The following is a 13,210-nucleotide window of genomic DNA, read 5'->3' on the forward strand; positions in this document are numbered from 1 at the left end:
TTAACCTGGACACCCCTGTCTCACTGAAGAGAAACCTCAACAGGAGAATATAATTGCCATCTCACTGAAGAGAAACCGCAACAGGAGAAAATAATTTTCCAGTTACAGCCAGAATTCAGGAGCTAGTTGAATAGCGATCATCACCTGCTGGGAGATAGAGCATACTGAAGTTACAGGAGGAGTGCCAGCCAATAGGACCATCTGTTAATCAGTTTCTCTATCTCCGCCTGCTGGTAGATGTGTGCTATCCCATTGGTCTCTGGATTCATCTGCTGCTGTTGCTAAGGAATGCCACATTAGCTGCAAACAAATGGTTTGCAGTACAGGCAGTCCCTGGTTTGAGACCGCTTGACTTACGTCTAACTCGTACTTACGAACCAGGGTACTGCCTGTGCCAATGCGCCCCTTCTTCCTCTCTTCTGTCCAAACACGATCCTCATCCCTTCAATGTCCCAAATTCATGCCTCTCATTTACTTCTTCTGGCCGGCTCCCTCTTCCCAGCCGCATTTCTCTTGGCTAAGCCGCGAGTGGTGGCTTCTGCATGTGGTCCACCTGTCTTCGCAAAGCTACGATAGGCGGCTTGTGGCCAGCTGACCTGGAAGCTGACCCTCTGACAGAGGTCAGGATTCCAGATCAGTGGACCGCGTGCAGGAGCCACCACTCACAACTTTGCCAAGAGAAGTGCGCCAGAGGAGGTAAACGCAGGAGGCATGAATTTGGGATGCAGAACCTGGGGGGGTGGGGGGTGGGAAACGAGGAGTGCGTTGGGACATGGAAGGGAGAAGCATGGTCACGTTGGGATACAGAAGGAAGGGAGGCAGCACAAACTTGGGACAAAGGATGGAAGAAAAGAGGGGAGCATTATCTTGGGACACAGTATAGAAGAATGGAGGAAGCGAGGGAATGATGCTGAGGTGGGGAGGGAATAGAAAAGGAGAATTGTTGGGCATGGGTGTCTTGAGTGAGAGGGAAAAGGATGGTGCACATGGGGAAATGAAGCAGGTGACTTGGGCATAGGAAGGGAGAAAAATATTGAACATAGTGGTGGGAGTGGTGGGAGAGGTGTGAAGTACAGATGCATGGGAAAAGAGATGAGGGAGAAATGTTGGATAGGGTGGTAGAGAGGGAACAATAGGATTGATAAAGAACAAGTGTAAACCTTCTTTCTACTTAAACTACAGTACTTAATTTTGAGGACTGTTTTTTTAATGTTTTTATAGATACTGTACAGGATTCGAATTACATACAAATTCAACTTAAGAATGGTTTAAAAAAATGGAACTTGTTCTTAACCCGGGGACTACCTGTATAACCCAAAGATTTTTTTCTTGTATGGGTTAAAGAAGTTAGAACAACAAAGTCTTAAGTGTATGTTAAAGGTTAGTGGTAAATATGTAGAGTAAATAATTTTTTTTCAATACCATAGCTTGTTTTCTTTACAAAGTCGAACTTAACAGAATCCCCCATCAGTATTTCTTCCTATATGTTTTAAAAGTATTTCCACATGAAATTCACTGTGTCCCCCCTGGTTTTTGTATTTTTTGAAAGAATGAAAAATCGATTCATTTTCACCCATTCTACATCACTCAGGATTTTGTAGCCCTCCATCATATCTCCCCTCAGCCATCTCTTTTCCAAGCTGAAGGGCCCTAACCTCTTTAGCCTTTTCTCATAAGAGGGAAGATCCATCCCCTAACCTTTTGGTTGCTCTTCTTTGATCTTTTATAATTCTGCTATATCTGAGATAATGGTGACCTAAACTAAACCTCAAGTTTGTATACCACATCATCTCCATAAAGATAGAGCTCGGCACGGTTTACAAGTAAATTCAATATGATGAAGAGGATAGCTAGCTTTACATTTTAAATAGATAGCTTTATGTTTTGAAGAAAAGCCAGGTTTTCAGATGGTTTTGGAATAATTGGACATCCCTCCTTCCCCACCACCCCAGGGCTCACTATCTCTCCCCAACTACCCTCCTATCCAGTATCTCTATCCCCTCTCCACACCATCCCTTGTGTCCAATTTCTCTTCCTTTCTGTTACTTCCCTCCCTCCATCCCATTGTCAACCATCTCTCTCCCTCTTGTGTGTTTTTAGACCCATTATTTCTTCCCCTGCCCCCTAAGTCCAGCTAGAATGAAAAATTATAAACCATGCAGGACGTCCTGCATGCTTGTACGTGGTGCATGTGTTGTTGGAGCGGCGCCGGCTTGAAGGGGGAGTTCAGAGGTCCTGCACATGCGTCTGGAGGATGGCCGGCTTGAATCGGAAGCCGGGAGGCGCTGGTAAACGGCGGAGGCATTGGCTGAAGAGGCAGAAGAGCCGCACGGGGACCCTGGGGAAAGGAAGCCACCAAGCTACAAGGACTCAGCACCCACAGGCAGGTACCCACCCCTGGGCCACCATGGTAAACCTTGGTTGTGGAACGAATTGTTTCAGTTTACATTGTGGCCTATGGGGACATGTGCTTTGATATAGGAGTACTTTGAATTACGAGCATGCTTCTGGAACAAATTATGTTCGTAAACCAAGGTACCACTGTACCTTAAAAACTAACACTGATGGAGCTACCGGAGGGTTCTTGAGAGAAGACTCTTGCCTGCACTACAACAGCTACAACAACCTTTGTCTCTTTGCCATAACATTCTCCTCCCTGTGGGACTAGTGTCGATTCGGGCAGACATCGGAGGAGACGGCCGGTGACGTCATTGGGGTCTGCCTCCTCCATGTGAAAAATTGCTGCAGCAGCTAGGCGCGGAAGCAGAGCATGGCCAAAGGGGTGTGCTCTAAGCGGCACGCCCTGCTCCTTGGGAGCCACAAGGAGTCAGGAGGTGTTGAGATCGAAGATGTAGACCTGGACGAAAAAATGGAAACCACCGCGTCCTTGAGGTCCGGAAGCGGAAGGCTCGATGGAGGAGGTGGCGACAGCTGAAGAAAAGGCTGCTTGCGGTGAGGCGATGCATGCCTGGATAAATGCTTCGATGAATGTCTCGATCTGTGATGCGAGCTGTGCCTTGAAGCAGGCCTCGAGGATCGAGGAGAATGTGCCTCAGTCGAAGCCCCTAGAGAATGGATAGGGCTGGAGACTGTGGAATGAAGCAGTGGAGGCTGAGAAGAGGAACCTCGATGCACTCGCAAAGACTCTGCTCCTTGCTTCGAGTGTGAGGGTTCCCGTTGAGGCACTGGCAAAGAATTTGCTCCTTGCTGTCCGTGCCCAGTTGCCAGACCAGACACTCACAGAGACTCGGCTCCCTGCAAAGAGTGTGCATGAGACTGAGACATAGGAGGCGGCTCGACCTCATGGGAGAACGCAGTATGCCCAGGCTGGATTTGTGAGAGAAGCTTCGGCCCCATGGTAGTAAAGAACTGAATGAACTGCTTCTCTAACAAGGTCTGGAACGAAGCCGTTAAGGATGGACCGCGTCTCCAACGGGACCACATGCACGGGCCTCGTGTTCCCTCGAGGCAGTGTGAGAGTGCTTGGACTTAGAAGCCTTAGGCACTTTAAGCACCACTGTGGGAATGGGCTGCTGCCCTATCTGACCTGAAGAGACAGAGGAAGGCATCGCAGCAGGCGTCTAAGACAGAGCTGGTACAAACGAGGCAGGTTTGATGAGGCTTGGAGTGGAAACTGTGGAAGCCGGAAGAGCTTTGGATGAAGTCGAGGGTGAGGCACCCTTCGAAGACGAGAGTTCCATTGAAGACTCCATGCTGAAGAGCTGCTCCCACAGGACACAAAGACGCTTAAAAGCACGAGACTTAAGTGTTGAGCAAGGCCGGCACGATTTCGGGAGATGTTGAGGCCCAAAACACCGAAGACAGCGTCGATGAGAGTCCGTGAGGGAAATCACGAGTTGGCACTTGGAACACTTTTTAAAACTGGTTTAACGAACAGAAGAAATTTTTTTTTTAAAGAAAAGAATCAAGAAAAAACAGCGATTCGTGACAAAAATAACACAAAACCACGGTCGTAGAGAAGGAACAAGTGAAATTACTTCATGCAGAGAGTCAAAGACAGACTTCTAGGCTCCACGGAAAAGTAAGAACTGAGGAGACGCACCCTGCGCTGGGCGGGAAGGCACTCGCGCATGCGCGGTGCGGGCAACTTGAAACTTCGAGTTTCTTCAAGCAAGTCTTCTTGTGAGGCGTCCGCATCGAGGATCCGTCGGATGACGTCACCCACTTGTGAGAATACCTGCCTGCTTGTCCTGGGATAAAGCAGGTGTACTTGAGGCGAAGACAATCCAAACGAGGACGGTCTGATGAGGCTCGAGGTCGGTGAAAGCAGGAGGACCCTCGCTGGAAGGCGGGACCGAGGTAGCACTCGAGGTCGAGGGTGTCACCGAGTTCATGCTGAAGAATTTCTCCAAGAAAACTCGATGATATTTAAGGGCTCGAGGTTGAAGAGTAGCCCAGCGCTCACACGACTTTGGATTACAGACAGGCCCTATTCGTGAGAGAAATCGCACGCTGGCAGTGGCTACACTTCTTGAAGCCCGTGACCGGCCAGGACATAGAAGGGAAAAGAGCCGCTGTGAAGTTGAAGCCCGCAGATATAAAGAAAATCTAATACAAATCTTTCTAGCCCACAATAATATGGGGGAGCCACCATAAATTCAAATACAATTAAAGAAAATTAAAAAAAAACTTTTCCTCAAGTTAAATCATTCTAATGCTTTTCCTCTTGTTCATAGATTCCTTCCAAAGATCAGTTCTCAAACTACTTTACATTATCTTTCCCTTGTTCACGAAAACTTAAAAATTGCTGAAGCTGTGTGGGGTTCCAAAAAATAAATTCCTTCTCTTGTATTTTAATTATATACTTGCAAGGGAATTTTAGAAAAAAAGTTGCTGCTAGAGCTAAAACCCTAGGCTTTAACTGAAGAAATTCCTTCCTTTTCATTTGGGTTGCTCTAGCAAGATCAGGAAATATCAAAACATTATCACCACAGAATTTGGTTGTTTTTGTTTTTAAAATCTAATTTCATGAGTAAATTTGTATCTAATTCACTTAAACAAGTTATCAAAAGAGTAGCCCTATTTTTAATAACATCTTGGGAATCTTCAAGTAAATGAGTTAAATCAAACTCAGTAGAAACCAAAAGATCTGTTCCCTGATCTGATGTTACTTTTTTTCTGTGGTATATAATAACAATTTTGTAAAAAAAAGGTTTCTGAGAGAAGTGACATCATCCTACCCCCTTACTCCCAGTGAAATCTCTCATATTAGAAAAATTCCTATCTTTGGCTTACAAGACTTCCTTCTTATTTGGCTTCTATCATTATGAAAACCACCAACACTAGATGAGAAATATCCACTACAATGTCACAATGTACACAAAATTATTTTATCTCCTTCTACTGGTGAATGGGAAACAAAAATGCTACAAACTACTATGAAGGAGAAAAAGACCAATTATAACGAGGCATTCATCATAACAGAGCAATGCTGTAAAAATAGTGAGCCCTCAGTTCATCATAACTTATTAAAAAACTCCTTCAACTGTTCAGCAATATCCTTTCCCACAGCACAAAAAGAGAAAAGGAACAAGAAGAAACCTTCATCAACATTTTCCCTTATGAGATGTATCAAAATTGAGGCAGTCAATTGAAGTCCCAACAGAGGAAATGTCCCCAAAAAATCCACACCACCTTCAATAGCAAATATCCTCTAGATCTGGAGCATAAACTTAAAAATGGCAATCAACCAATAATCCTGATGTAAAAATAAAGTACTTATCCAGAGCAGAAATGCTTCCTTGGCTGGAACTGGAACTCCTACATCTATAATCTGCTGTCAACTCAAGTTTTTTCAAGTTTCAAGTTTATTAAAAATTTTGATGAAATACTAATCATAAATGCAAAGCATTTAACAATTAAAAATGGGAAACAGTTAACATACTTTAGTTAATGGCAGGACATAACTCTTCAACAAATTTTGAAATCCCCTATGGGAGACCCTGTTCACTTCCACATCGTCAGGGGGCTGAAAGGTTCACGTTAACACGCAACAGCAGCACATCTCAGAGCAGTTTAAACTAAAACACAAAGATCAATAAAGCAAGTTAAATACTCCCAGAGCACCTTTACAGAAACGCCTTCCACTTCACTGCAAAATTAAGACCAGCTGGAGCAATGGTGCCGAGAGTTAAGATCCAATGTTGCTCACGTCGACGTAACTCACGTTGAACGTCATCACATCAAGCTTTCAAAACTTGTTCTAATACCCGGCATTGAAATGAGGCAAAAGAATGTTGATGCTGAACCATATTCAACCAAAGGATCCATGGTTTTTCCAGCAGAAATACATCTCTGTTCAGTAAGGCAAATCTTCATCTTCAATGGGCGAGATGTCTGTCCCACATAGTAAAGATTACAAGGACAAATCAACACAAATGACGTTTTCTGAAGAGCATGACATCAGAGCATTAAGTTTAAAAGTCCTACTTTTATGTTGGTCAATGAAATAGCACTCCTCTATCATCATTGGGCATGCTATACAGTGACCACATTTGAAATGGCCAGATGACTCTTCATTCCTTACTGCAGGGCATAAAGGGTCTCTAATTCTTATTTCTTTTATAAGAGAACACCAATTTAAGATCACTGAATGTTTGGTGCACTGATAAAATGTGCATGTGTCGTCTCACAATTTTAACCAGTGCAGAGATAATTTTTATTGTATTTCAGCACACATGTAGTATCTCAGTCTCTCCTGATTTTGTCTTATATTCAAGCAAATGCTCCCTATGGTTCCATCTTGCCCTCTTAACTGCTTTGGAGACAATCTTCTGCGGATATCCCCTTTGACATAGGCCCGGATTCGCTAAAGACAGCGATTCAATCACTGTTAGCCGATTATCTGGCCAATTTTAAAACAGCGATTGATTCATTATCTTGTTTGCATGCAAATTATTTGTAGCTCAATCCAAATTAAAATGTTGATAGGGAAATCGTGCCTTTTGTTTTTCCACATAATCAACTTTTTAAATGTCTTTAATAATGGATCTAAAGCTCCCAGTGGAGTCCAAGTAGATGGCTCACAAAGAATGGATCTATCCAACGTCATTATCCTATACCTGCCAATAAGATCACCTTTATCTATTTCTTCCTACCAATTAACTACTCCTTCAGTGCACATGACAAGACTTCACATGTCACGCAGCTTCTTTTGCTTTGGTACCCTCACTTTGGAATTCCCTTCCTTCTGAACTTCAGTCAGAAATGTCATATCAAATTTCATGCTTTACTCAAAACTTATCTTGTCACATAAGCATTTTTTGGTCATGATCGCTGATGTCTGGAGAGGATTTTTTTCTCTTTCCTGTACATTATTGTATTATTATTTTTTAAATTGTAAATTGCCTTGATGTTTGTCTAAAGGTGGTCTAAAATTTTTAATAAACCAGTAGTGCATAAGAACCTCCTGTCTAGCATGCCACTCCTACCTAGAATGTCAGCACTGTGATCATTGGAAACATTTATGAGCTGCCTGTACTGTTCTAATGCACACTGCCCAGCTCCCCCAACATCTTCTCAAGGGGTTGCTGCACTATTTTGGTACTTTACTGAAATACTCCGCCCAAATCCGATTAAGGGTATCTATTTTAATAGTGCTTGTTAATGCTATAAAGAATGTAAAAACATTAAAATACAAGACGACACAAGCAACTATAGCAATTATACCACAAAAGAATTGTGTTCTTCTACTGACATTACAGAACTTTGTATATAACAAGTCTCACACCTTTTCCTACTAGCACTTACCAATCTTTGTAGCTGTGATCCCATAGTTAAAGACAAATAATGCAGAATGATACATCATGTTTCTATGGAGATCTTCTTGCTCAGGTCATGACCCCAAATGCAGATTTTGAGAAGCTCTAAACTAGGCATAATTACCCCTCTTCAAGAAGATAGATAACACAGCATATATTCTAATATTACGATAACCTTATCAAGAAACTGTGCCAAACTTCTGTATGCATATGAAACAGCCAATATTTTTTCCCAAATACTGTACCTTTATTAATCCTGCAAACTTGAACTAACACCAGTATAGGGTGCGTACAGAGGCTATTCCAAAACTATACCATGATAGAACCCCTAAAATATTTCTTTCGTGCACCAAGAAACCCTCAATTTAGATGAACAAATATATATATTTGGATAGATTCTATGATCTAATTTCTGGAGGAACCCAGTTTGGGAATCAATAGTGTAGCTTTTACCAAACTCCACATGAACCACCCTTTCCCAGCTTAGGTGCAAAAAGAATACATCAAGTTGAGACTTTTTAAAGTCATATAGTGCCTACTATAACAACTAACTGCAATGTAAAAGATAAAAAGTATGTTTAAGTTAATCAGCAAAGGAACTCTTTAATTTCAAAATGAAATTTCTCACCGTAAAATAAAATTGCTTTCGAATTATTTCACGGTTTTATTATACTTAGAGTTACTGTGTACCGTATTCTTATACAGTACTTTTATTATAATTCAGCGGGTTTTAAAGTGTTCCATAAATTAGCGATAGCCGTGAGCATCAGGTTGCTATTGAATAAAACAGGTGGCAGGTTTAGCTCCATTTCGAGGAATACATGAATTATCAGTGAGAGTGACATCCACGGATTTCTCTTTACACGTGCGATAAAACAGAAAAAGTGTTTTGGAATATCCCACCAGCTCTACACCACAAATAGAAAAAAGGGAGTGCACAAAAACCCGTCTGAAAGCACTGTAACTAAAAATAGAAGTCAGCTTGTATTTTTTTCTCTTCCATTAACCCATTCGAATAGCGCTGAAAGTTCATGTTACAAAAGTGACTTGTAGGCCCCTAGTTCAAACTCATTTCCCTACATTCAACAGATGAAAAACCATCAAGAAACGTCAACTTTCCCCGCCCTTAATTTCTGCTGCAAATAAGAAGAGGGTAGTTTCAAACAGTAATCAACCTCGACTTCCTAACCCCCACACAAATTCCTTCAGCTATAAAGTTTGCACAGTATGACAAACGCCAAAAAACCTCCCTCTTTCTTCCAATGAAAATATACATTTTAAAAATCGTAAATAAAAGACGCTTTACTCCCCATACCAGTGAACGTTTTAGAAAACACCTCAAGGCCAGCGGAACCACAAATAATTCACAAGTTTTCGGGAAGAGAAAAAATCCCACGCTGCCCCCCACCACCCCGTCCGGAACCATCACTAGTTCCCGCATTTCAGCGGAACAGTAACAAACACCAGAAAATTTCTTTAACTACCCTGCCCATAATGAAAGAGGGAGAAGGTATAGAAGAAAGGAGGGCAACAAAACTTAGAACTCACCCTTTCATTTTGTGCGCCGGAGCTCGGCTCTTTCCCTCCCCCCACCGCAAAGAGAAAGACCTGAAGAAAAGGCGACGGCAGTGGCGGTTCTGCTCCAGGGAAGGAAGACTTCGGTTTGGAAGCGCTGAGGTTAATGACTACCGTATCAAAAGGGGAGGCGTGACGGGTGGCCTACCTCCCCGGCACTCTCCTCCACATGCGGTGATAGTAATAGTATCTACGACGGGGATACTACTCCTACAGCTTCTACGCCACCCACCCCCCCCTCCTCGCGACACAGAAGCGCAGGCTCGCGCTCTAGCCTTGAGTCTCTCACGCCCAGAGCTTGCGTGCGCGCTCCCATTACTTCTCATCTACTCAGCGCGTGCGCTCCCCGTTACGCCTCTTCTGATTTAACCGCGCCTCTGGCTTGCGTTTTCTACTCTCTTCCCACCTCCGCTTTCCCACTTGTAGGCAATCGTAGGTTCCCTTTCCAAATGGCATAATTAACTTTTGATCTACACCCCAATACAATGTTATTATATAAAAATAAGTTAATATACTTTATGAGTACATAAATATGTATGCGTTTCTCAATAAGCTATAAATTGGTAAAGAGTTATATAAAACGAATATTTATAGGGTTTGTGTGAGCTTTGACTTCGAGCATTCTATTTTCTCACATTTCCTTCTCGTACTTTTTACTAAGTTAAATTTTGTGATGGGATTTTAAAGAACAGACTTTTTTGCGAAACTCTATTCAGAATTAAAAAATAAAAAAATCTGCTCCAAGCTAGATTCACAGTCACAGTAAAAGACAAAATTCAGAATTCTTGGTTCCGGAAAGATAGATTGGCAGGATAGCACATAGAAGAACTCTCTGTCGTAGATGACGTCATTTCCTTCAAACGTTATTCCTGTTCCGTGTAAATTATAATTACACATATTAAATATAGAAAGCTTTTTCAAATGAGTGAAAGGAGTCAAAATAATAAACTATTTATTTAGAAACAGTTTTTAAAATTCGTATTTATTTTTATGCGGAGGGCGTGTGGCGCAATGAAGGAGGCGGAGTTGGTAGTGTCAGCTGATTGCAGCCCTAGGGTGGTGAGGGAGGGGGGAAGGGGAAAAGAACAGGAGCCTGACAGCTACTATAGGCTGTAAACCGTGCCGGTAAGTACATATATTTCATGTGTTTAGAGACTACCGTGTTATGCAAGAGCTTAGAGTCTTGGACTTTTGGCTTTTGGTTGGAGTCAGCTTCTCAAGAAAAGGTTGGGGACTGCTCCAGCTACTCAGTAAAATTCAGACTGGGATTCTACGGAGTGCTGTCTGATATGCACAGGATTCTGTTGTGGTTTGCTATGCCGGCTATTAATAAAATAAAACAAACAAACGTGCGTAAGTTTCTCACACCTCATCAAGGTCTATAAAGATGTAATTTATGTATGGTTTTGAAGAACTGTGGGTGTAGGAAGCTCATTCTACTATATAGCGCTTCCATAATTTTCTAGAGTCTGCAATGTGGCTGCTGGAAACCTTTGTAGAGGATGGAATTAGGCACACTTTTCAGCTGTGCTTTTTCTTGCACTAATTTTTGGCGTAAGTTTTAATGATATTTATCTAATTTTGATTAGAATTTCAACACTGCAGATAGTAAAAATTAGGATAATCCGTTAACTGCCAAGTAAAGAAGCAGAATGATGAAATTCGTTTTGGGAAATCTTATAGCTGTTTTATTAATCCTTCTATCATATTTTGGTGAGCATTATGAGCCCAGATTTTTTAGTTATCTCCGTAGTTTATTGTCCCAAGAAAGGTTGCATTTAGATAGAGTTTAACAAAGAAAACAATAAATTGGGATCCGTCCTTCTCTGTTGACTGAGGCCTGATTAGTGCATTCAAACACACACAGTAAAATGGTGTTCTTCACAGTTTAGATTCCAAGCAGGTACCCAGGTGCAGAGAACAAGAACCTGGTTCAAAGCACCCCCACTGTCCTGCCAGTTCTATCAGAAGGGAGGGGAGAGCATTGAGGATGTGGGAAATGAGAGGTGGATCAACTAGGGGATGACCAGGATTGGGAATGAGAGAGAAACCATGAGGGGAAGGGTGTGTGTGAGAAGAGACTAAAAAGCTAAGAGAGGGTTGAGAGAGAGGGATTTGGGCTAGAAAGGAGAAATAAAAGTTTGATCAAAAGAGATTTAAAGGAAGAACTGGGGTGATGGAGGAGGAATAGTCCATAGGTGGCAGCATGGAAGGGGATGCTGGGGTTGCAGCTGAGAGCAAGGATTATGGTGTAGAATCAGTGGCTGGAGGAAAGATAATGCAAATCCTGCCATATTTTTTTTTCTAATTTGAGTTTAGCTCCTTTTTCTGAGTTGCTATTGCAAGTAGTGTTTCATAAATGTTTTACTTCTGGTTTATACTGTTTGTCTTGAGACCCTTTAACTATAAGTGAAGTGCTGATGTAGTCTAAGAAAGGAACTCGGTTCAGTTTAGAGAGGAAAAAGTCAAGGTTTACCCTTTCCAAGCTCCTACTACAAAGGAGAAGGGAGATATGCTGGAGTCTGACTGTGGTGGTAGTGGTCAAATGCACTCTCTCTTCTACCTTGATACACTTTGGATTTTGGACTGGTTTCAGGTTTATTCTGTCTTGATTTTCTTATCTCTTCCAACAAGCTTTTAATATATGTTGTGGGGAATCCTCCTCTGATGCTATCCCACTATCAGTTGGTGTTTTTCAGTTCTCTGTCGTGAGACCTCTTTCTATCTTTACTTGTTCTATTAGTTATCAGTAATATCTTTACACTGGTGATGCCCAGATCTGCTTCTCTTCACCTAGAATTTCACCAGGAATCCAGGCCCGTGTCCTAGCCTGCTTGTCTGACATTGTTGCCTGGATATCCCACTGCAATCTCAATCTAAACAGTTTCTTATCTTTCCCATTAAATCAGGGATCTCAAAGTCCCTCCTTGAGGGCCGTAATCCAGTCGGATTTTCAGGATTTCCCCAATGAATATGCATTGAAAGCAGTGCATGCACATAGATCTCATGCATATTCATTGGGGAAATCCTGAAAACCCGATTGGATTGCGACCCTCAAGGAGGGACTTTGAGACCCCTGTATTAAACCCTTCTCTCTTTGCCCAGTCATTATTTTTGTGGATAATACTCATCCTCCCTCTCACCTTGACTTATAACCTTGGGGTTATTTTTTATTCCTCTCTCCCATTCTCTGCACATATCCAACAGATTGCTAAAACCTGTTTCAGTGCAATAGGGATGGTATTCTGAATCAAAGATTGCTCCATGCCTGCTCACGAGCAAAAATTCTAGACTTCAGAAAGAACTAATTTTGTTCAGATGGGGGATTACTTCAAAGAGTTTTTGCCTGGATGGGAACTTCTGAAGAATTAAGAAAGCAGTGGGCAAAACTGAATGGAGCTGTTGTAAGGAAAGTAAGAGGAAAAGAAGGCCACTTTGGTTCTCAAAAGAAGTAGCTGAAAAGGTAAGGAAAAGGAAGTTAGCCTTTCTAAACTACAAAAGATTGCAGAAAGAGGAAGACATGCAAAAATATCTGTAAAAAAGAGAAGCTGGTAGAGTAATTAGGAAAGCAAAGATGCAAGTAGAAGAAAAAATAGTTGACATGGTAAAATGGGGTGGAGGTGGAAACAAGACATTTTTTATTTTATTTATTTTTATTATTTATTTATTACAATTTTAACATAGTTTCACAAGAGACATCTTGTTCAAGAAAACCAGAAAGTAACATTTCACAAAGAAAACATCCAATACTATAATTCTATATTAAAAATAAGAAAAAAACGTAATTCTTTCTTAGACCTCTATTCAAAACAAGACATTTTTTAGATAGGAGGAAGTGCAAAAGTGTCATTGAG

The 13,210-nt window shown here is 41.8% G+C and overlaps 2 protein-coding genes across 5 annotated transcripts in view; one reads left to right on the forward strand and one right to left on the reverse strand.

Moving 5' to 3' along the window:
* The window catches only part of NAA50 (N-alpha-acetyltransferase 50, NatE catalytic subunit), a 92,879-nt gene extending 83,165 nt beyond the window's left edge, over window positions 1–9,714 (reverse strand). Inside the window, exon 1 of one of the 2 annotated variants that reach the window (XM_033941985.1) lies at window positions 9,330–9,714. In XM_033941985.1, the coding sequence (XP_033797876.1) occupies window positions 9,330–9,337 (8 nt within the window). In that variant the 5' untranslated portion in view covers window positions 9,338–9,714. The remainder of the gene's footprint in view (window positions 1–9,329) is intronic. The other variant, XM_033941984.1, reaches the window with a different exon arrangement.
* Window positions 9,715–10,392: 678 nt separating this feature from the next.
* Window positions 10,393–13,210, forward strand: part of ATP6V1A (ATPase H+ transporting V1 subunit A) — a 176,318-nt gene continuing 173,500 nt past the window's right edge. Inside the window, exon 1 of one of the 3 annotated variants that reach the window (XM_033941981.1) lies at window positions 10,393–10,481. The gene's annotated coding sequence lies outside the window, so the exon portion shown is untranslated. Of the gene's footprint in view, window positions 10,482–10,615; window positions 10,706–10,889; window positions 10,911–13,210 lie in introns of those variants that run through there. The other 2 variants (XM_033941978.1, XM_033941979.1) reach the window with 2 other exon arrangements.

This window comes from Geotrypetes seraphini, chromosome 4, assembly GCF_902459505.1.
Source record: "Geotrypetes seraphini chromosome 4, aGeoSer1.1, whole genome shotgun sequence".
Taxonomy (NCBI): domain Eukaryota; kingdom Metazoa; phylum Chordata; class Amphibia; order Gymnophiona; family Dermophiidae; genus Geotrypetes; species Geotrypetes seraphini.